The 24,391-nt window shown below is 41.3% G+C and overlaps 1 protein-coding gene across 6 annotated transcripts in view; it reads left to right on the top strand.

The window, feature by feature from the left end:
• vps13d (vacuolar protein sorting 13 homolog D) overlaps window positions 1-24,391 on the top strand; it is a 181,537-nt gene that overhangs the window by 11,220 nt on the left and 145,926 nt on the right. For 5 of the 6 annotated variants that reach the window (XM_061902439.1, XM_061902437.1, XM_061902436.1 and 2 more), the window contains exons 4-15: window positions 91-168; window positions 3,090-3,280; window positions 3,431-3,511; window positions 5,986-6,102; window positions 6,331-6,435; window positions 12,877-13,047; window positions 16,695-16,795; window positions 16,936-17,104; window positions 19,628-19,729; window positions 19,813-20,005; window positions 23,649-23,831; window positions 24,065-24,195. In XM_061902439.1, the coding sequence (XP_061758423.1) occupies window positions 91-168; window positions 3,090-3,280; window positions 3,431-3,511; window positions 5,986-6,102; window positions 6,331-6,435; window positions 12,877-13,047; window positions 16,695-16,795; window positions 16,936-17,104; window positions 19,628-19,729; window positions 19,813-20,005; window positions 23,649-23,831; window positions 24,065-24,195 (1,622 nt within the window). The remainder of the gene's footprint in view (window positions 1-90; window positions 169-3,089; window positions 3,281-3,430; window positions 3,512-5,985; window positions 6,103-6,330; window positions 6,436-12,876; window positions 13,048-16,694; window positions 16,796-16,935; window positions 17,105-19,627; window positions 19,730-19,812; window positions 20,006-23,648; window positions 23,832-24,064; window positions 24,196-24,391) is intronic. The other variant, XM_061902435.1, reaches the window with a different exon arrangement.

Raw genomic sequence — 24,391 nt, 5'->3', positions numbered from 1 at the left:
AATGCTTTATCTGGACAGCCATGTTTGTATGAAATGGACACAATTGAGTGTTTTGAGCAGGCAATGTTGTGAACCACGTCCGTTCTTCAGGTGCAGTTGAGTTGGAGAACCTCCCTCTGAGGAAAGATGCACTCAAAGAGTTTGACCTGCCCTTTGAAGTCAAAGCAGGTGAGGCTGCAAGTCAAAGATTACACGAGGTGGTGCAATACTGACCCAACTTGTGTCCATGATAACTAATCAACTTTTATACTTCATGGACGGGAGCATTTTCACTTTTGTTTGGGATTAACTCGCTGGAACTTCTAAGGCTGAACAAAATGCTTTTGTAAATGCTGGTCAACATCCTGTTTGTTTGTTTCAAGATATTTAGTCAAGTGGAACACAATGGAAATAGAAATCATCCTTTCCAGGGTCACCGTGAACCCTATATCAAATTCATAGTACAGTCAAACCTTCATTTACCAACCTAATTGGTTCCTTAACAGGTGTCGTAAATGGAAAAGTTTGTATTGTTAAGCACATTTCTCCCTAAGAAAGAATGTAATTATGAATAATGGGTTCCAGCCTCAACAAAAGTCCATATTTTAGTGAAGGTTTGTACATTTTGAATACAATTTAAAGTGTTATACAGTACTGTATATCAAACAAACATGACAAGATGGTGGTGGATCAACCTTATGTTTATTAACAAGCCAAAAAAACAACAACAAGATGAAATCAGAAAAAAATCCTTAACTTTAACAACAATGTTGCTGCACTAGTAAACATTTAAAAAAATATAGTTGAAAAGAAAGGAGCTGAGAGAGAGAGAGAGAAGGAAGGGGGCGGCGGAAGGTGTGTGTGCTTTTGTGCTGCTGAACATCAGGTAGTGTGAAATAAGTCTGCTTTGGCATACTTTTCCAGGAAATTCACTGCAGGACAAGGAAGAGCTAAACATGCTTTACTACACACAGTAGGAGGATACAATAGCTCACTGCTAACAAAAGCTAGCACCCATGAATGTAAACAAATGACATGGGTGGATCTACACCTGACAGTACAGGAGCGTATCTAGTCCACGCTACATGATTACATCCACCTTTTTTCCTTTTTAAAACATTCTTATTATGTTTATAAACTCAGTAAATATGTCCCTGGACACTTGAGGACTTCGAATATGACCAATGTATGATCCTGTAACTACTTGGTATCACATCAATACCTAAATGTGTGGTATCATCCAAAACTAAAGTCAAGTGTCAAAGAAGGGAAGAATAAGTCATTATTACATTTTAACAGAAGTTTGAGTTTGTGTCGACCATGCAAGCATACAACATAATGCATCACAATTTCCAGTTTCTCTTTTCAACATGTTCGAAAAGGAGTAGGAAGAAGCAAAGCTTATTTAATCATACCCCTTTTCTTTTACGTAACAGTTGCTAAAACTTTTGTTCACTTCCTGTTCTCAATGTACCATATTTCCTTGAATAGCCGCCGGGCATGTAATATGCGCCTGCCTTGAATTACTGCCGGGTAAAATTAGCTCTCGAAATTAATAAGCGCATGCTTACTTTTATCGCCAGTTCAAATTCGTGACGGAGGAGTTTTTTTTTTTGCTTTTACTGTGTATAAACCAGGGGTCTTGTTCCACAGCCATACAGATCACACTAATGGTTGTGATACAAAACAACTTTAACACTCTTACTAATATGCGCCACACTCTGTGAACCCACACCAAACACATTTCTGGAGAGCATTGGCTCTGTGGGACATTATAAACGCAGCCTAGGGATTACCCATAATGCCGTGTATCCGTGACTCTTGGATATATTATACACGCGCTAAAAACAACCCCCGCGTCGGTTGAGGTGGGTGGGGTTGGGGGCGCGTGTATAATATATCCAAGAGTCACGGATGCACGGCATTATGGGTAATCCTATCTTGCGTTTATAATGTGCCACAGAGCCAATGCTCTCCAGAAATGTGTTTGGTGTGGGTTCACAGAGTGTGGCGCTTATTAGTAAGAGTTTTAAAGTTGTTTATATCACAACCATCCGTGTAAAAGCTATGGATGTTGACCAAGTATGCATTGCAATTTTGTATAAGAAGCAGCGAAATGCATGCGTCCGACCGTCACACAGACAACATGGTGTAAAAGTGGGCGCGATGACATGCTGTAGAGCAGTGGTCCCCAACCACCGGGCCGCGGACGCAGAATAATAATAATAATTTTTTTTTTTTTTATAACATGCCATTGGTAAGCGCAGGGGTGAGAAGAGGTTTTAAAATTATTAGCGCCTGCTTACTTTTACCGCATGCTTTGAATAAGCGCAGGAGTGAGGAGGTTTTAAATTAATTAGCGCCCCGGCGGCTATTCAAGGAAATGCGGTATTCACAATATACTCCATAAGTAATCACTAAATCAATAGAAATAAATAAATAAATAATTGGTGAAGTAAGTTTTATTCCATACGATGACATAAGTAAGATTATTTTGAGAATGAAAGAATGAATGGTTGAATAAGTTCAGAATGTTTATCATGGTTTTTCTTTTTTGTATTTTGTAAACACTTTAAGTTCGAAGAGTTTCTTGAAGTGGATCATAATAGTACATTGTTTGATTGCTTTGCTTAATCCATTCCATAGTTTAATTCCACATAGAGATATACTGAATGTCTTAAGTCTAGAAGTGTAGATAGAACATGTTAAAAAAGAAAATAATCAGACATTAACAGTAAATGAACAAGTAGATGAATAATCCATGTTTACAGTTTGTCCCTCATAATGTGTATAAAATAATAGGTGTATAAATGACACAATATGTTACTGCAGACCAAGTAGGAGTCTTTGTTTGTTTACTTACTACTAAAAGACAAGTTGTCTAATATTTTATTTAAGGACTAAATTACAATAATAAACATATGTTTCATGTACACTAAATAAATAAAACCAATAATGACAATTTTTGTGGTCCACTTTATTTAGAAAATCATCGCAATACATTTTGGTACCGCTACCAACAACCCTACCTATAATGCTTGTATTTCTGGAAATAGTCTGGACATTTCTCCACATGATCCTTAAAATAACCCTTGTTGTGTCTGCTTTAGGCTTCATTGGAAAGATTACTCTGCAGATCCCGTTCTACCGGCCTCACAGCGACCCGTGGGTCATCTCCATGTCCCAGCTCAACCTCATCGTCGGCCCTGCCCAGATGCAGGAGTATGACGACCAGAAAGAGAAAGAGGAGCAGAGGGAGCGCAAGAAGTATCTCCTCAAGACTCTTGAAGACAAATTCAAGGTAAGGGGACCCTGGTTTGACATGAAATCATCCTCCTTTTCTGGAATGTCGGGTTTTTTGTTCACTAACGACTTGAAGGGTGCACATTTGAGACATGGGACTCTACATACTGTTTGAATGTATGATATGTTTGTGTTGTTCCGTCCACAGAGTGAGTGTGAGCAGAGAGGAGAGTCTTACTGGTACTCCGTCACTGCATCCGTGGTTACGAGAATCGTGGAAAACATTGAAGTAAGGAGGAGTCCATATGTACTGTTGCGTCGGACCAGTTCTTCAACCCAGGGAATCTAAGTTACTGGTCAATCAAGTTCTTTTGATGACACATAAACTGAGTTTAAATGATCACCCAGAACAGAATAGGTATTTTGCAATTTATTCCAAAGCTTTGGAGAGACCAACCTAAAAACAACACATTCAAATCGCGTCGCCCAGTTGATCTAAAAAACCTTACGGAAGCGCTGTTTTCTTCAATATCTCCCTCGCCCTCACCCACCGGAATGAATACACATGTCTATTGTCCTCCTTAGCTGAGCACAGGATGAGATAAGAAGGGACTGTTGCTACTCCTTACATTCCCAAAGCTAAGGTAAACTTGCAGTGTACCATAGACATGAGATTATAAAATAAAAAGAGTACAAATGGAAAACACTAGCTATTTCAAACATGACTATAGAAAGAAATAACTCTTTAATATGGATATATGTAGATATCTATCTCCGTCAGTATGCTGCATGTTTCCCACAGCTTGCGGGGCGCGCTCAAAATGACAGTAGCATACAATTTGCATAATCCTCAATGGTATTAATATATATTTTTTCTAATCGTTTTGCTCTTTTTTTCAAATGTTGCAGCGTACTGTATGTATACTTTGTTGAGAATTTTTCAGGTTTCTAGAGATGTATCTGATCCTTTTAGAGACTATTTATTTATTATGAATGACTAGCAATAAATGTAGTATGTTTTTCTGGTGATATTGGAAAGCAAGTTGCAAGTAAGGGAAGCTAACTTTCAGCGACTCTAAACACGAATACAGTCTCCAATAAAATATGTTAAGATGCCAGATTTGACAAAGAAAACATGACTTGAAGGATTGTAAAATGATCCCTATAAACTCAGCGCAACAAATTGAGAGTTGAAAAGTGTACTGGGTAAAGGAAGGTGTGACAAGGGACCCGAAATGGAATGTAAAATATGGTAAAAGAAGATAAATGAAAAAAGAAAGTAAAATAAGTGAAATAGAAGGTAATGTATGGTATAGTAAAGAATGTAAAAGGTAAAAGATGGTAAATAAAAGGTCAATCTCATTCCAAACAGCGTTCTTATCTGGCTCATCTCAGTCCTACCTCTTGTAAAGTGCCTATTATTTTATTTTATTTCTCTTTTTCTTCATACTTTTCGGGACCTCAGTCCAAATTTCGTACCATACACCTTGCAAATGTCTGCGGGTACGACGATTAGAGCTCCTTGAATCCTAAAAACAAGGTAAAACAAGTTAGAAGGTGTAAAATAAGGTAAACAAAAGATAAAGCAAGTTAAACAGTTGATAAAAGCAGGTAAATTAAAGGTAAAATAATGTAAAACAAGTTAAATAGAAGGTAAATAAAAGGTAAGGAAAGTTATATAGAAGGTAAATAAAAGGTTAAAGGTAAGTAGAAGGTAAATATAAAGTATATTTAAGGTAATACAAGCTATATAAAAAGTTAGAAAAAGGTAAATCAGAAGTAAAGTTGAATAGAAGGTAAAATAACTTAAATAAAAGGTAAAATATTCTAAAACAAGTTAAATAGAAGATAAAAGAATATTAATGAAAGGTAAAGAAAGTTAAATAGAAGGTAAATCAAAGGTCATGCAAGTTAAATAGATGGTAATTAAAAGGTAAAACAACTTAAATATAAGGTAAATGGAAGGTAAAAGAAAGTAAAAGGTAATTAGAAGTTAAATAGAAGGTAAATAAAAGGTGAAGCAAGTTAAATAAAAGGTAAAACGACTTAAAGAGGAGGTAAATGAAAGGTAAAAGAAAGTAAAACTTAATTAGAAGAAAAGTACAAGGTAAAACAAGCTAAATAGAAAGGAAAAAAATAGATCAAATGTAAAAGCAGAGAAATAAAAGGTAAATATAGTTAAATAGAAGGTTAAAAAAACTAAATTAAAGGTAAAAGAAGGTTAAACAAGTGAAATTAAGGTTAAAAAAAACTTAAGACGGGAAATGAAGGTAATGAAGGTTATAGCAAGCAGAAAAATAATTGCAACTATTTGCCGTAAAATAAACAATCAAGTTTATTTCATCCGATTACTCGATTAATGGAATGAACTAGTCGAAAGATTAGTGGATTACTAAAATAATAGATAGCTGCAGCCCTACATTTCATATGCCAAGACTCAGTCCTCATGTAGAATACATCACCATGTCACAATATTGTGTTCCTATTGTATCCTGGAGTCCTCATGTAGAATACATCACCATGTCACAATATTGTGTTCCTATTGTATCCTGGAGTCCTCATGTAGAATACATCACCATGTCACAATATTGTGTTCCTATTGTATCCTGGAGTCCTCATGTAGAATACATCACCATGTCACAAGATTGTGTTCCTATTGTGTCCTGAAGTCCTTGCCAAGACCTGGTCTTCACATGCACCCAGTGTGTTATTTGAGTGGACAATGCCTCAACAACATCCTGATTCTGTGATGCCTTTGTTCAGCTCAACATCCAAGACGTGCACCTGAGATTTGAGGATGACACCTGCAATCCCGACAAGCCCTTCTCCTTCGGAGTCTGCATCAACAACATCTCTGCTCAGAATCCTTCCAAAGACAAGGCAAGTTGTTTGACTTGAAATGTCGCCCTTAAAGTCAGACTCTGGAGAAGTTACCTTTTACTGAACATTTTCAAGTCAGAAATGAGAATGTCTTGATGTGATTGTGCGGCCAGGAGAAGATCACCACCAGCGGTGTGCAACTTTCACACCACTTTGACATACTTGCCTCATTTCACACAAGGGAGGTTGTCCACATTTGGAACTAATACATCTTTTTCCTTTCATTAGGCCGGAAATCCCTTCCGACAGAAGCAGCTGGAGATCGATGATTTCAGGGTGTACTGGGACACCCAGTGTGAAATGCTGGCTAAACTCCCTGTCAATCAGATCCAGGTCAGCTTTCATCAGTCCTCCTTTTGATGGGAGTCCACAATCCTGGCATGAGAGGTTTTGCTGGCTTGTCTTTGCTTGGCACCGTGCCAGGGATTAAGGTTTATTCACTCCACAGCTTTGTGCCAACCTGGCTCTGTTCTCAGATCAACGCTTATTCTTAGCCTTAACAAGATCCAAAAGGGCTAACGGCAGACTAGAAACAAACATGTTTGCCCTCACAATAATAAATGAAGCTTCGAGCAGCATTGAATTAGGGATGTAACAGTACGTGTGCTTGTATTGAATCGATTCATTGAAACTTTTATTAGTAGATTGTACATATTCCGTACAATTGACCACTAAATGGTAACACCCCAATAAGTTTTTCAACTTGTTTAAGTCGGGGTCCACGTTAATCAATTCATGATAAACATTCCGGTACGGGGGTTTCGGTTCGGTGTGGAGTTGTACCAAACGAGTTTCCACACAGAAATATTAAGTAGCGTAAACAATACTCAAAATGCCGGACATTCGAGGCATTTAAGAAACTCTGCCCTGACAGCCCCGCAAAAGAGGACATGTCCGCTAAAAAGAAGACGTATGGTCAGTCTATCCTAGCCCGGTCGCTGCTAGCACCGGACATGTCCTCTTTTGCAGTGACCGGGCTAGGATAGACTGACCATACGTCCTCTTTTCACCGGACATGTCCTCTTTTGCAGTGACCGGGCTAGGATAGACTGACCATACGTCTTCTTTTTAGCGGACATGTCCTCTTTTGCAGTGACCGGGCTAGGATAGACTGACCATACGTCCTCTTTTCACCGGACATGTCTTCTTTTGCAGTGACCGGGCTAGGATAGACTGACCATACGTCCTCTTTTTACCGGACATGTCCTCTTTTGCAGTGACCGGGCTAGGATAGACTGACCATACGTCCTCTTTTCACCGGACATGTCCTCTTTTGCAGTGACCGGGCTAGGATAGACTGACCATACGTCTTCTTTTTAGCGGACATGTCCTCTTTTGCAGTGACCGGGCTAGGATAGACTGACCATACGTCCTCTTTTCACCGGACATGTCTTCTTTTGCAGTGACCGGGCTAGGATAGACTGACCATACGTCCTCTTTTCACCGGACATGTCTTCTTTTGCAGTGACCGGGCTAGGATAGACTGACCATACGTCCTCTTTTTACCGGACATGTCCTCTTTTGCAGTGACCGGGCTAGGATAGACTGACCATACGTCCTCTTTTTACCGGACATGTCTTCTTTTGCAGTGACCGGGCTAGGATAGACTGACCATACGTCTTCTTTTTAGCGGACATGTCCTCTTTTGCAGTGACCGGGCTAGGATAGACTGACCATACGTCCTCTTTTCACCGGACATGTCTTCTTTTGCAGTGACCGGGCTAGGATAGACTGACCATACGTCCTCTTTTCACCAGACATGTCTTCTTTTGCAGTGACCGGGCTAGGATAGACTGACCATACGTCCTCTTTTCACCGGACATGTCCTCTTTTGCAGTGACCGGGCTAGGATAGACTGACCATACGTCTTCTTTTTAGCGGACATGTCCTCTTTTGCAGTGACCGGGCTAGGATAGACTGACCATACGTCCTCTTTTCACCGGACATGTCTTCTTTTGCAGTGACCGGGCTAGGATAGACTGACCATACGTCCTCTTTTTACCGGACATGTCCTCTTTTGCAGTGACCGGGCTAGGATAGACTGACCATACGTCCTCTTTTCACCGGACATGTCCTCTTTTGCAGTGACCGGGCTAGGATAGACTGACCATACGTCTTCTTTTTAGCGGACATGTCCTCTTTTGCAGTGACCGGGCTAGGATAGACTGACCATACGTCCTCTTTTCACCGGACATGTCTTCTTTTGCAGTGACCGGGCTAGGATAGACTGACCATACGTCCTCTTTTCACCGGACATGTCTTCTTTTGCAGTGACCGGGCTAGGATAGACTGACCATACGTCCTCTTTTTACCGGACATGTCCTCTTTTGCAGTGACCGGGCTAGGATAGACTGACCATACGTCCTCTTTTTACCGGACATGTCTTCTTTTGCAGTGACCGGGCTAGGATAGACTGACCATACGTCTTCTTTTTAGCGGACATGTCCTCTTTTGCAGTGACCGGGCTAGGATAGACTGACCATACGTCCTCTTTTCACCGGACATGTCTTCTTTTGCAGTGACCGGGCTAGGATAGACTGACCATACGTCCTCTTTTCACCAGACATGTCTTCTTTTGCAGTGACCGGGCTAGGATAGACTGACCATACGTCCTCTTTTCACCGGACATGTCTTCTTTTGCAGTGACCGGGCTAGGATGGACTGACCATACGTCCTCTTTTTACCGGACATGTCTTCTTTTGCAGTGACCGGGCTAGGATAGACTGACCATACGTCCTCTTTTCACCGGACATGTCTTCTTTTGCAGTGACCGGGCTAGGATAGACTGACCATACGTCCTCTTTTCACCGGACATGTCTTCTTTTGCAGTGACCGGGCTAGGATAGACTGACCATACGTCCTCTTTTTACCGGACATGTCTTCTTTTGCAGTGACCGGGCTAGGATAGACTGACCATACGTCTTCTTTTTAGCGGACATGTCCTCTTTTGCAGTGACCGGGCTAGGATAGACTGACCATACGTCCTCTTTTCACCGGACATGTCCTCTTTTGCAGTGACCGGGCTAGGATAGACTGACCATACGTCCTCTTTTCACCGGACATGTCTTCTTTTGCAGTGACCGGGCTAGGATAGACTGACCATACGTCCTCTTTTCACCGGACATGTCTTCTTTTGCAGTGACCGGGCTAGGATAGACTGACCATACGTCCTCTTTTCACCGGACATGTCCTCTTTTGCAGTGACCGGGCTAGGATAGACTGACCATACGTCTTCTTTTTAGCGGACATGTCCTCTTTTGCAGTGACCGGGCTAGGATAGACTGACCATACGTCTTCTTTTCACCGGACATGTCCTCTTTTGCGGGGCTGTCAGGGCAGAGTTTCTTAAATGCCTCGAATGTCCGGCATTTTGAGTTATGGTTGCGTGTATTAACAATGTACGTTCAGGGTCAAGAAGGGGTTAAAAACAAAACAAATTGTGCGTACAGCAGCAACATTGGTGAGGGAGGAGCAGAGACAGAGAGCAAGAGAGTTATGATAAACACGCATGCACCTCCAGGCTCTGCTTTTTAACCATTGATTTATCAGATTTTATTTTTGATTATCTATAGCAGGGGTGTCAAAAGTGTGCCCTGGAGGCCATTTGCGGCCCACAGCTAATGTTTTAAAGGCCCACGGCACATTCTAAAAATCCATCCATCCATCTTCTTCCGCTTATCCGAGGTCGGGTCGCGGGGGAAGCAGCCTAAGCAGGGAAACCCAGACTTCCCTTTCCCCAGCCACTTCGTTTAGCTCTTCCCGGGGGATCCCGAGGCGTTCCCAGGCCAGCCGGGAGACATAGTCTTCCCAACGTGTCCTGGGTCTTCCCCGTGGCCTCCTACCGGTTGGACGTGCCCTAAACACCTCCCTAGGGAGGCGTTCGGGTGGCATCCTGACCAGATGCCCGAACCACCTCATCTGGCTCCTCTCCATGTGGAGGAGCAGCGGCTTTACTTTGAGTTCCTCCCGGATGTCAGAGCTTCTCACCCTATCTCTAAGGGAGAGACCCGCAACCCGGCAGAGGAAACTCATTTGGGCCGCTTGTACCCGTGATCTTATCCTTTCGGTCATGACCCAAAGCTCATGACCATAGGTGAGGATGGGAACGTAGATCGACCGGTAAATTGAGAGCTTTGCCTTCCGGCTCAGCTCCTTTTTCACCACAACGGATCGATACAACGTCCGCATTACTGAAGACGCCGCACCGATCCGCCTGTCAATCTCACGATCCACTCTTCCCCCACTCGTGAACAAGACTCCTAGGTACTTGAACTCCTCCACTTGGGGCAGGGTCTCCTCCCCAACCCGGAGATGGCACTCCACCCTTTTCCGGGAGAGAACCATGGACTCGGACTTGGAGGTGCTGATTCTCATTCCGGCCGCTTCACACTCGGCTGCGAACCGATCCAGTGAGAACTGAAGATCCCGGCCAGATGAAGCCATCAGGACCACATCATCTGCAAAAAGCAGAGACCTAATCCTGCGGTCACCAAACCGGAACCCCTCAACGCCTTGACTGCGCCTAGAAATTCTGTCCATAAAAGTTATGAACAGAATGGGTGACAAAGGACAGCCTTGGCGGAGTCCAACTCTCACTGGAAATGTGTTCGACTTACTGCCAGCAATGCGGACCAAGCTCTGACACTGATCATACAGGGAGTGGACCGCCACAATAAGACAGTCCGATACCCCATACTCTCTGAGCACTCCCCACAGGACTTCCCGAGGGACACGGTCGAATGCCTTCTCCAAGTCCACAAAACACATGTAGACTGGTTGCACCCTCAAGAACCCTGCCGAGAGTATAGAGCTGGCCCACAGTTCCACGACCAGGACGAAAACCACACTGTTCCTCATGAATCCTATTTCTGGGGCTGAGGTTGCTGAGGTAGTTAAAAAGCTCCTCGGTGGCAAGGCCCCAGGAGTGGATGAGATCGGCCCGGAGTTCCTTAAGGTTCTGGATGCTGTGGGGCTGTCTTGGTTGACAAGACTCTGCAGCATCGCGTGGACATCGGGGGCGGTACCTCTGGATTGGCAGACCAGGGTGGTGGTTCCTCTCTTTAAGAAGGGGGACCGGAGGGTGTGTTCCAACTATCGTGGGATCACACTCCTCAGCCTTCCCGGTAAGGTTTATTCAGGTGTACTGGAGAGGAGGCTACGCCGGATAGTCCAACCTCGGATTCTAAAAATGCTGTTAAAAAAAACAAAAACATAACAAAAGTGAAATAAAAAAAGCTAGAAGGTTAAATGTAATTTAGAAAAAGTTGCAATGTTGACTAATAAAACAAAGCTGTTTTTTTTTTCTTTCAAACTGTCAAGACATAATATTGAATCAAAATCAATGTTATTATGAATTATTGACCTATCCAAGGTTCCCATTACTTCACATCAAATATTCCGCTTAGAAAAATATTTGTGGTGGAAGATTTTGCAAATTTCGTAAATAAATAACCCAAAAAAATTATATTTTGTTGTTTTCTTACTGTACCGAAAATGAACCGAACCGTGACCTTTAAACCGAGGTACGTACCGAACCGACATTTTTGTGTACCGTTACACTCCTACATTGAATGGACCCCCACTCCTGCTCATGCTGCACCTCTTGCACAGGGAATTAACGCACTGAGAGTTCTTTGGATGACAAACATGTACTTGGCCAAGTTTTACTAAAGCTTCAGGTGACCAGCCCTTAAAACTCAATCATAGCGTCACCAAGAGAGAGGTCTAAAAGAAGTTAACTCTTATAGTGAATATATGTATATATACACCGACTCAGTGGCTTACTGGTTAGAGTGTCCGCCCTGAGATGGGTAGGTTGTGAGTTCAAACCCCGGCCGAGTCATACCGATGACTATAGAAATGGGAGCCATTACCTCCCTGCTTGGCACTCAGCATCAAGGCTTGGAATTGGGGGTTAAATCTCCAAAAATGATTCCCGGGCGCGGCCACCGCTGCTGCCCACTGCTCCCCTCACCTCCCAGGGGGGGATCAAGGGTGATGGGTCAAATGCAGATAATAATTTTGCCACACCTAGTGTGTGTGTGACAATCTTTGGTACTGTAATAGTGAGAAGGCAGAGAGGGATGCACCTGCTGATAAGAAGAGGGACCGTGTCCTTCACGGAATGGAACTAAATGAAATCTCCCTTTTGAGGAGTGATTCATCATGTTTGTGCAAGACTCTGGATGCTCCAGGACCAAATATAGAAGTCAACAATGGATAATAAGGCAACGAAAATATACTGGCTGCACCAAAGCGGAAAAGTACCATTAGCATGATCACACAATACAATCTTATACTAAAATATATCCAAAATATATGCATTCTCCACAGGAACCACGTTTTTGCAGCTAAAATAGTGTGTCAAAATTAGAAAACATCAGACGGACAAGCTCACAGTCTCATGGGGAAAATCAGAATGAAAAATATAAGATTTGTGAATATTGTCACACAATCATCAGTCAGTCACTTCTCTCTTACACAGAAATATCCTGCTGTTATCATGCCATAGATACAGTAGGTGTTCATATATTATCTATATATATATATATCTATACACATAACACACACACTGGCCCCCGGACACAGTTCAGCTAACAATGTGGCCCCTGTGTCAAAACAACTGCCCAGGTGTGAGATATACACTACATACCTGCATCATGACAATGATGACAAGATTTTGCAAAAAAACAAACAAAACATGCATTTTAGAATTCCTAAAAAAGAGAACTTGTTTCCATTTCCTAACAATGTTGTTGTTTTGGGAACATCCAGGAGGCGATGACCCAGTGCATGAAGACGTGGACTCATCAGTACATCTTTGAACCAGTGTGTGCCTCCGTCTTGCTCAGAAGAAATGCTTCCAAGGAGCCTCTGAGGGTCCGACACACCCCACGGATCGAAGGCCATGTTCAGCTGGAGACCATGTCCATACGCTTATCTCAGGTAGCTGGGACTACACTGTGGTGGTCGAAAGTCTACGTACACCTGTGAAGAACATGATGTCATGGCTGTCTTGACTTTCCAATCATTTCTTATTAGGGTCCGCCCTGCCAGCAAAGGACTCCATGTCCTTTGCCATGGCAAGGACCCTATTGAATCTGTAGCGTTTTATTATTATTATTATTATTATTCCGCCGCCTCTTTGAACCTTAATTTGACCCACTGACCATGCTCCAAAACTCACCAAATTTCACACACTCATCAGAACTGGCGAAAATTGCCATCTAATAAAAAAACCAAACCCCAAAAATGAAAAATGCGCGCTAGCGCCCCCTACGAAAAAAAAAAAACAGACTGCTTGTAACTTCCGTTAGGAATGTCGTAAAGACATGGAACAAAAACCTCTATGTAGGGGTGACTTAAACCTAGATTCCCCATTAGAAATGCCTATACCCAAAATCAACAGAAATTTGGCAAAAACTCATTCAAAGCAAAATTTTCGCAAAAAATGCTATTTTTGCCTCTTTGAGCTGCAATTTGACCCCCTTAAAATGCTTCAAAACTCACCAAACTTGGCAGACACATCAGGACTGGCAAAAATTGCGATCTAATGAAAAAAAATAATAATAAAACTCAAAATTGCGCTCTAGCGCAATTTTTCAATAAAACACAGAAAAAACTGCTTCCAGGAAGAAACCACAGACAAAACTGCTTGTAACTTCCGGTAGGAATGCCGGAAAGACATGAAACAAAAACTTCTAGGTAGGTCTGACTTAGACCTACATTTCGATAATTTACATCCTTCGGCAAAAATCAACAGGAAGTTAAAAATTGCCCCTTCAAAATAAAAGTTTTGTGAAAACCCGTCACCTTTTTCAAATCGACACTTCTCCCAGTGCGTTTGTCGTTTCGGCTTCAAACTCGCACAGGAGAGTTTGAACCCTTCTGATTAAAAGTATTGATCAAAGTTTTGATAAGTTCTCCGGTTTGGATTTTACGCGCCTTCAAAGAACCCCTGCGCAAATTTTCCTAAAAAATGACGTTTTTGCCTCTTTGAGCTGTAATTTGACCTACTTAAAATGCTTCAAAGTGCAAGTTAAAGCTCTGTTATGCAGACCGAAAGCCATTTATCAACAACATCCAGAATCGCCGATCCGTAATTTCACCCCCTTAACATGCTTCAAAACTCACCAAATTTTGCACACACATCAGGACTGGCAAAAACTGCCAACTAACAAAAAAACCAAACCCCAAAAATCTAACTTGCGCTTAGCGCCCTCTAGGAAAAAACCCAGACAAAACTGCATGTAACTTCTGTTAGAAATGTCGTATAGACATGGAATAAAAACCTCTATGTTGGTTTGACTAAGATCGGGACTCGGGACACGGCGGCGGCGGCCAACGGCGGACCCGACCAACGCTGCTTGCAGCTTTAATTTGTTTGTGATGTAGTGATTGGAGCACATACTTGTTTCTCACAAAAACATTTATGAAGTTTGCTTCTTGTATGAATGTATTATGGCTCTACTGAAAATGTAAGGGTCAAAAGTATACATACAGGAATGTTAATATTTGCTTACATGTTCCTTGGCAAGTTTACCTGCAATAAGGGGCTTTTGGTAGCCATCCACAAGCTTCTGCTTGAATTTTTCACTACAAAATTGTTGCAGTTCAGCTAAATGTGTGACACGGACTTGTTTATTCTGCATTGTCCACAGGTTTAAGTCAGGACTTTAGGAAATCCATTCTAAAACCTTCATTCTAGCCCAGGGGTCAGGAACCTTTTTGGCTGAGAGAGCCAAAAAGCCAAATATTTTAAAATGTCTTCCCGTAAGAGCCATATAATATTTTTTCTAACACTGAACACAACTAAACGCGTGTATTTTTAAGTAAGACCAACATTTCTAGAGTATAATAGGTCTCTTATTCTCTGTAATAACATTGTTATTCTGAAGCTAACTGTGGAGGGGGCGTGGCCCGCGGGCCTGCAGCAAACTGGGGTGTGCCAGGATCGGCCTCGAAATCAGCGAGAGCTGCGTAGATGGCCCACCTGGGCCCTGTTATCTAATCACCTGTTGCTCTGTTATAAGCAGCAGCCAGGAGGAGAGACGGGGTCGGGGCTGGAGCCAGAGCGCGAGCGAGAACGAAAGAGAACAATTCAATTGCTGGAAAGCAACTGAGAGACTTATTGAAAAATTAAACAATAGTGTAACCCTGAAACGGGCTCTCATGTCGGTGCTTGGTGGTCTGAAGAACCCCCAGGAGGGCAATCCCCACACTAACTAATAATAATTAAATAACTTAACGCAACTTCTTGAACAGGTGCGGTAGTAAACGGATGGATGGACTAAAAATGCATGAGAATGTTTTATGTTTTGAACATTATTTTTAACACTTCTTACAAGTGGAATTATTCATTACTTATTATGTTACGCAATGTCAGCTCAGATTTATCCGAGAACCAGATGCAGTCATCAAAAGAGCCACATCTGGCTCTAGAGCCATAGGTTCCCTACCCCTGTTCTAGCCTGATTTAGCTATTCCTTTACCACTTTTGACCTTTGTTTGGGGGACAATGACCACCATGCTTGATAGGAGGTATGGTGTTCCTGGGATTAAAGGCCTCACCTTTTCTCCTCCAAGCATATTGCTGGGTATTGTGGCCAAACAGCTCCATTTTTTTCTTATCTTTGTCCATGTGACAAAGAGCTTTATAGGAGCTTTAAGGTGTGGCTTCTGGAGCAAGGGCTTCCTCCTTGCATGGTAGCCTCTCAGTCCATGGCGATGCTTGACTGTGGACGCTGACACCTGTGTTCCGGCAGCTTCCAATTCATTGCAGACCTGCTTTTTGCTGGTTCTCGCTTGACTCTTGATCATCCTGACCAATTTTCTCTCAGCCGCAGGTGATAGCTTGCGTTTTCTTCCTGATTGTGGCAGTGACAAAACTGTGCCTTGCACTTTTTACTTACCAATAATTGTCTGCACAGTTGCTCTTGGGACCTTAAGCTGCTTTTAAAACGGCTCCAAGTGACTTTCCTGACTTGTTCAAGTCAATGATTAGTTATTTCAGATCTGTGCTGAGATCCTTTGACTTTCCGATCGTGGCGTTTGTAAGCGAGTCTAATGACTCTATCACATGAGCCACATTTAAATGGGCTCAGCGAAGTCAACAATCATAATCACTCACATGAAGTTAAGAGGCCATGCCATGAAGTTCATTTGATTTGATTGTAACTTTTCTACATCACCAACATTGGTCATGTATGCTGCTGTATGTATACTTTTGACCCAGCACATTTGCTCACATTTTCAGTAGAGCCATAATAAATTCATAAAAGAAGTAAACTTCATGAATGTTTTTTGTGAGCGACAAGTATGTGCTCCAATCACTACATCACAAACAAATAAGAGTTGTAGAAATGATTGGAAAGTCAAGTCAGCCATGACATGATGTTCTTTACACATGTATGTACACTTTTGACCACCACTGTACATTATCCATTTCCGTTTTTGCACGTTTGAAAGACATCAGTTTGTACTGTTCCAGTATCATCAGTTTATACCGCTGCTTGGTGTGCCAATTAGCTCATATTATAAAACCATACCAACGTCATTTATATAGCCTCATCTGGGTCATTGTGTTCTGTCAGGTCCAGTACCAACAGCTCATGGCATTCCTCAAGGAACTGTACCGCCGGGAAAGGGAGATGCTTTACCGAAAGTGGAGACCCAACTGCCCCATCTCTGGAAAGTAAGACAGAGCTTCGTACGTATGTTACATTTTCAGAACTGTATGAGAGGTGTGGTAGCAAATCCACTAGTTACTCTGTTTGCATCGCAAATATTTGACGGCGATAAAATAACGAACTTTATTTTCATTTTTTTTCCCAGCTGCAAGCAATGGTGGATGTTTGCCATCCAGGCAAACCTAAGTGAGATCAGGGAACAGAGGCGTAGAGGAAGTTGGACTTTTGCCCTCCAGCGTGCACGGGATGTTCAGACTTACACCAGCCTATACTTCAGGAAACTCAAAGGAGTCCCATTGAGTCCCCAGGAAGAGGTACTAGACTGTTAACATAGAGGTAATACCATACCGTGAGTTCACCTGTACCGTTGCACCCCTGTTAGGAGGCCCAGGAGTGTCCCCATTCCATAAAGATGTCGTATATTGCGGGGATATGATGAGCAAAAGTTGGATTATATCAGCTTGCGTTGAATATCTCTGACAGTTGACATCTAAATGTCCTCAGCAAGCACACCATTTCTTCTATTTGAGTTAAGTCATTTACATCAGGTAAAATAGACAAGCAGCTCTGATCAAGTTCTATGTTATAAAAATAAGACTGGTTTGTTTGAATACAATCTTGCCAAACATTTAATAAAGTCAAATACAAATAAGGCTACAAGAGAAGTATCCAACACTTCTCTTTTCCAGTGGTTAGAGTGTCCGCCCTGAGATGGGTAGGTTGTGAGTCATACCAAAGACTATAAAAATGGGAGCCATTACCTTCCTGCTTGGCACTCAGCATCAAGTGTTGGAATTGGGGGTTAAATCACCAAAAATGATAACGGCCACCACTGCTGCTCACTGCTCCCCTCACCTCCCAGGGGGTGATCAAGGGTGATGGGTCAAATGCAGAGAATCATTTTGCCACATCTAGTATGTGTGTGACTATCTTTAACTTAACTTAAAGTCAATGTGTAGAACAGATGTATATCATCTAGTGCAGGGGTGGGCATTACGTCGATCGCAATCGACTGGTCGATCTCGGAGGGTGTGTCAGTCGATCTCAAGCCAGGCATTAAAAAATAGACATAAAAATGAGCAATCATCAATCATACCAAGACTTCACTTTCGTCAGTTGTTTGACATTCTCGGCACCCGAGGATCTTGTGAGATGACGCTGGCTGCTGCGAGCTCATATTTAAGAAAAAAATCACTAACAGGGCGGACGCAGAGAAACACATTTTATTTCTAGAGACTCCGTACCTACTGTCAAAACTCTAAAGACCGACTGCACAGTTCCTGTCTTCACCATAAAAGACCTGTTTCATCCTGCCTGTGCTAACAAAATAAGAGTCTCAGAAAGCTAGCAAGCTACGGAGTTTGATGCCAATGTATTTCTCCCCCGCCCTCAGCGAGCGCTTTCTCACTTGCTTGCCCACCCGCACAGTCACTGACGTCACTCACCTGCTGCCAGACATTAAAGGGCCACACACATATGCTACTCTCATAACAAAGTGTTTAAAAACGCGTATGCAAGTTGGACAAATGAGATGCCAAATCCAACCACTTTCATGTGGTATTGGACAGAAAGGAGGACTTTTTTTTTTCCTCCATTTGAAAATGTGGACGTTATCAGCACCACTGTCTAATTCCAATCAATGCAAGTCATCAGAATCAGGTAATACACCAACTTATATTCTTGTCTTCATGAAAGAAAGGAATCTATGTGTGTTAAACATGCTTGTATTATCATTAAACACCATTAACTTGTTAACAAAAATGTCTTTTTCACAAATAAATAAATATAAATTATAAATAGGAATGAGGTAGATCTCCTCGACTTGGTCAATTGAAAAGTAGCTCGCCTGCAGAAAAAGTGTGAGCACCCCTGATCTAGAACCTACTATATGATTCATCTGTGTGGCTGAACAGGACAGATTTTTTAAATATATTTTTTCAATTGATTAAAAATCATTACGATGAAGAATTACGTAATTCGAAAATCTATTTCCTTTTACACTCCTGGTTATAAGTATTAACACTTCTGATCACACTATGCCTTTTTGCTCTATTTTGCTGTTGTAGTCGTGTTTATTTTATTTCTGCATGTCTGGAGTTCCGCTTCCACTGCAAATACTTGCCCTTTTCTGACCGCTTATGTTTAATAATAATAATAATAATAATAATAGATTTTTTTAGTAAAAGCACTTTACATTGAGCAAACAACCTCAAAGTGCTACAGTGCATTTTGAAAAAAACCCGCTAGAACCACAAATAGCTGCCCCCAACAAGTAAAATAAATGGTAAAAAAAATAAAAACCACAACAGCCTAATAGCTAGAACTTGCACACATATATGCATATATGTAAAAAAGAAGGGGTTTTAAGCCTTTTTTGATAGCATCCACAGTCTGTGGTGCCCTCAGGTGGTCAGGGAGAGCGTTCCACTGACCTGGAGCGGCGGAGGAGAAAGCCCAGTCTCCCATAGTTCGGAAGTTGGAGGAGGTTAGCCTGTCCTATCTGATGTACATTTATATGTATATGTATATTTGATGCAAGAAACACTTCCTGTCTTTCACTTTTAGTCCGTACCCTGTGGGAATTTGGATCGGCGTTATGATGCATACCCCACCTAACAGGTAGCGCCAAATCTATTCATAGCGGTCCACATTTAATCATGCCGCCCCACTCCAATAAATTGCTGCATGGCAAGCACCGGAGACGTGTGTAGGGGAAACAAAGCCAAGGTTGTTTTCTACTGGGCATTTGATTAGTAGGTGGAGGGAATGGTACTCCAACCACTCTTTTGTACACCATGCATCTTTCTTCCATCTATGTTTTTGCTCTTGTCACTTAGAGTGAACTTGAGCGAGTAGAAGAGGAGCAAACATTGGAGGAACTGCAGAGTCTCAGGGAGATTGTCCACGAATGGTTTCGAGAGCAGGAAGAAATTGTTGAGGTGAGATTGGACAACTCAGACAGGAAGTGACTGACAATATGACGTCCTATTAAAGTTTCAACTCTTTTAACTTCCTCACACAGAATGTTCAAGAGGCCAGCAGTGAGCCGCAGCCTTGTCCACCCACCACAACTATCCCTAAGAGTGGAAGCTCCGGCATGATCCAGTACCTGCAGTCCTGGTTTCCTGGCTGGGGTGGCTGGTATGGAGATTCTCTGGAACCAGACCGAGGCCCCGAGGTGCTTCTGCCAAGCCCGTCTTCCTGGGATATTCTGGGTGAGGCACTCGTGAAAAGCTGGACATCTAAATGTCCTCCTAAAAGCACACAAGAGCGGTCCTTTCTGCTGTTTTAATCAAGTCGTTTACAAAAGGCAAATGTTTGAGGAACTGACAGCTACACAACAGCGAAGCACACAATAGCAAAAGTGTACATGCTATGTCAACCTGTCAGGTTCAAACACTGATGACATCTATTAAACAGACAAGAAGCAAGGAATCATGCAGAGACAGAGTTCAATTTGGCTCAATGAGGAGAGACGTTTTTGGGCTGTACTTTAGTTACTGAACCAACCTACACTCTAAAATCCTGCCTACGAGGTCCCTGGTTACAACACTGAGGCTGCCTCTGAAGGAATGGGGTAACTATTCATGAAATGCAAATATGCTGACACTCATGATATCGCCCTGTCTCTGCTCTGTATGCGTCACGGCACTCGATGTACGCCCTTGGCAGTCAGCAGGCTGATTCTGGAAGCAAACACTGATTGGAGACGACTGGCTTTGCACGGACAGAAAAGTACAACTTCAGCACAATTGATAATAACTATAGCAACGGCCTTTAAGCATAAGAATTAGGTGATAACTTACACATAATTATAGCACAACCGCAAGGAAAAACTAACAATTAAATTGAACAAAAATAAGTATCATTAATAAGAGTTGCATATTACTTACACGTACAAAGTCTCCAAGCCAGAAGCATGTTGTATTTATAGATTTTTTTTATTCATTTATTTCAATCAGGACAGTACATATTCATCAATGTGTCAGCAAAAAAACTAAACTGTTTCAACATAAATAATTAGGAATTAGGGCAAAAACTCAATTACTTCCATTGTCCTAAGGCAGGTAGAAAAAGACAGACAATATGGACACCAGACAAACAATAACACCACAGGTGGAATAATCATAGTTTTACAATTGAGAGGTTCATCTGTTAGATTAGTGTTTTTCAACCTTTTTGGAGCCAAGGCACAATTTTGTTCATTGAAAAAATGCAGAGGCACACCACCAGCAGAAAACATTAAAACAGGAAACTCAGTTGACAGTAAAAAGTCGTCGTTGGAATTGTTGGATGTGACTTTAAAGCAGGGGTCAGCAACCTTTTTGAAAGCAGGAGCTACTTCTTGGCTACTGATTCATGCCAAGGGCTACCAGTTTGATACACACTTCAATAAATTGTCGGAAATAGCCAATTTGCTCAATTTACCTTTAATAAATAAATCTAGATATATATATATATAAAAAAATGGGTATTTCTGTCCGTCATTCCGTCGTACATTTTTTTTCCTTTTCCATCCATCCATTTTCTACCGCTTATTCCCTTTCGGGGTCGCGGGGGGCGCTGGCGCCTACCCCTAACCCTAACCCTAATCCTAACCCTTTTTTCCTCTTACGGAAGGTTTTTTGTAGAGAATAAATGATGAAAAAAAACACTTCATTGAACGGTTTAAAAGAGGAAAAAAATGAAAATTAAATTTTGAAACATAGTTTATTTATCTTCAATTTCGACTCTTTAAAATTCAAAATTCGACCGAAAAAAAGAAGAGAAAAACTAGCTAATTCGAATCTTTATAAAAAAAATAAAAAAATATTTTATGGAACATCATTAGTAATTTTTCCTGAATAAGATTAATTTTAGAATTTTGATGACATGTTTTAAATAGGTTAAAATCCAATCTGCACTTTGTTAGAATATATAACAACTTATATATTTCTTCTAGATTTTCCAGAACCAAAATTTTAAAAGAAATTCAAAAGACTTTGAATTAAGATTTAAATTTGATGTAAAGATTTTCTAGATTTGCCAGAATAATTTTTCAGAATTTTAATTGTAATAAGTTTGAAGAAATATTTCACAAATATTCTTTGTCGAAAAAACAGAAGCTAAAATGAAGAATTAAATTAAAAGGTATTTATTATTCTTTACAATAAAAACAAAAATACTTGAACATTGATTTAAATTGTCAGGAAAGAAGAGGAAGGAATTTAAAATGTTAAAAGGTATACGTGTTTAAAAATCTTAAAATCATTTTTAAGGTTGTATTTTTTCTCTAAAATTGTCTTTCTGAAAGTTATAAGAAGCAAAGTAAAAAAATAAAATAATTTATTTAAACAAGTGACGATAAAGTCTTTAAAATATTTTCTTGGATTTTCAAATTCTATTTGAGTTTTGTCTCTCTTAGAATTAAAAATGTCGAGCAAAGTGAGACCAGCTTGATAGTAAATAAATACAATTTAAAAAATAGAGGCAGCTCACTGGTAAGTGCTGCTATTTGAGCTATTTTTAGAACAGGCCAGCGGGCGACTCATCTGGTCCTTACGGGCGACCTGGTGTTGGTGACCCCTGGTTTAAAGCATAATAAGCATGCATGACTGTAGGTCTTGTCTCAAAGTAGGTGTACTGTCACCACCTGTCACATCACACCCTGACTTATTTGCACTTGTTTGCTCTTTTCCTGTGTGTAGTGTTTTACTTCTTGTCTTGCGTTCCTATTTTGGTGACCTTTTCTCTTTTTCTGGTATTTTCCTGTAGCAGTTTCAAGTCTTCCTTTGAACAATAATTCTAGTTTGTTTTAGCAATCAAGAATATTTCAGTTGTTTTTGTGTGGACATTGTTGATTGTCATGTTGGGATGTACTTTGTCTTTGCTCCACAGTAAGTCTTTGCTGTCGTCCAGCATTCTGTTTTTGTTTACTTTGTAGCCAGTTCAGTTTTAGTTTAGTTCTGCATAGCATCACATCACACCCTGACTTATTTGCACTTTTTTGCTCTTTTCCTGTGTGTAGTGTTTTACTTCTTTTCTTGCGGTCTTATTTTGCTGTTTTTTTTCTCTTTTTTTTTTTTTTTCCTGTAGTTGTTTCATGTCTTCCTTTGAGCGCTTTTCCCCACACCCGCTTTGTTTTAGCAATCAAGACTATTTCAGTTGTGCGGACGCTATCTTTCTTTGTGGGGACATTGTTGATGGTCAAGTCATGTACGGATGTATATGTATATATATATATGTATATATTTGCTCCACACGCTGTAAGTCTTTGCTGTCATCCAGCATTCTGTTTTTGTTTATTTTGTAGCCAGTTCAGTTTTAGTTTCGTTCTCCATAGCCATCCAAATAGGTGAAATGACATAATCTCCCACGGCACAGCAGAGTGTATCTCACGGCACACTGGTGTGCTGCGGCACAGTGGTTGAAACACACTGGTTTAGAGGATGACTGGTTTGACTTCAACTGATTTCTAAGGACCCTTTAAATGTCAGGTAAGTCCCACATTAGGAAGTATGCAGTAACAAATGTGTGCTCATCATTCAACTTACTGCCCAGAAATAATTACCGCCCCACTTCAACTTAAAGACAGCATACGTCCATTCCAGACGGTAAATAATAAGTAGAGGTTTTTCGTAGCTACCGTTGTTCTCTGTTTGACTCGTTTCACCTGATCAAGTCTTGTCTAGCCTTCCATAGGACAAAATAATGAATGATATCGTATCAGCTCAATGTGGATATTATTTTGGATGGGAAAAGGTTGTATCAGCACACACCCAATTAGAAACACTGTAAAAGATGCTTCAAAATTAGAATGGAGTGAATTGTTCCCTATTATTTATCGAACATGACTAATGACCCCGTTCCTTTCTCCAGCAGAAACCGATGACTTGTTTGACCCGTTGGAGGACTCCCAGACTCTGAACACGTTTACCAGGCGAGATTACCTGTTTGCCCGACTGGACTTCTTGCTGGAGAAAGGTAGCATCACTCTGTTTCATCAAGAAGGCCGAGAGGAGACCCTGCATGAGAGTGGAGTCATCCAGCTGGAAGTTTCAGGTAAGGAGATGTTGGTATGTATTCCTGTCTGCTCACCAAATGATTACAAGCAAGGAAGTCAAGGTCCGAGTTGATGCAGAGACATCTGCCGATATCTCTGAGATATATAAGAGGGACCTTTTCCCAAAGGTGTAACTCTGGCAAAGGAAATAGAGCCAAATGTCCACTTCTCCTCAGAAGGATATCACTTAAGCAAGTTCTGTTATGAACTGAACTTGTTTTGTCCTCCACAGGCGTGCAGGTTGTTGTGGAGTCTTTGCCCCGCTCAGAGTCTTCTCTACTGTCTGTAAAACTGGGCGGATTATTCCTTAGAGACCTGACTACTCATGGCACAATCTTCCCAGTACTGGTGTCTCCCAAACTGGTAAGCACTAATTGATAAATGATGCCTTTTGACAACCACCTGGCAACTATGGCTGCCCTCATGTAAGACTGAATAAATGTACTAGTTCTGTTTGTAAGACTGAATAAATATACTAGTCCTGCATGTAAGACTGAATAAATATACTAGTTCTGCATGTAAGACTGAATAAATATACTAGTCCTGCATGTAAGACTGA

Source organism: Nerophis ophidion, linkage group LG06 (genome assembly GCF_033978795.1).
Source record: "Nerophis ophidion isolate RoL-2023_Sa linkage group LG06, RoL_Noph_v1.0, whole genome shotgun sequence".
NCBI lineage: Eukaryota > Metazoa > Chordata > Actinopteri > Syngnathiformes > Syngnathidae > Nerophis > Nerophis ophidion.
The sequence above is the reverse complement of the archived record's forward strand: the minus strand, read 5'-3'. Positions and strand labels throughout refer to the sequence as shown.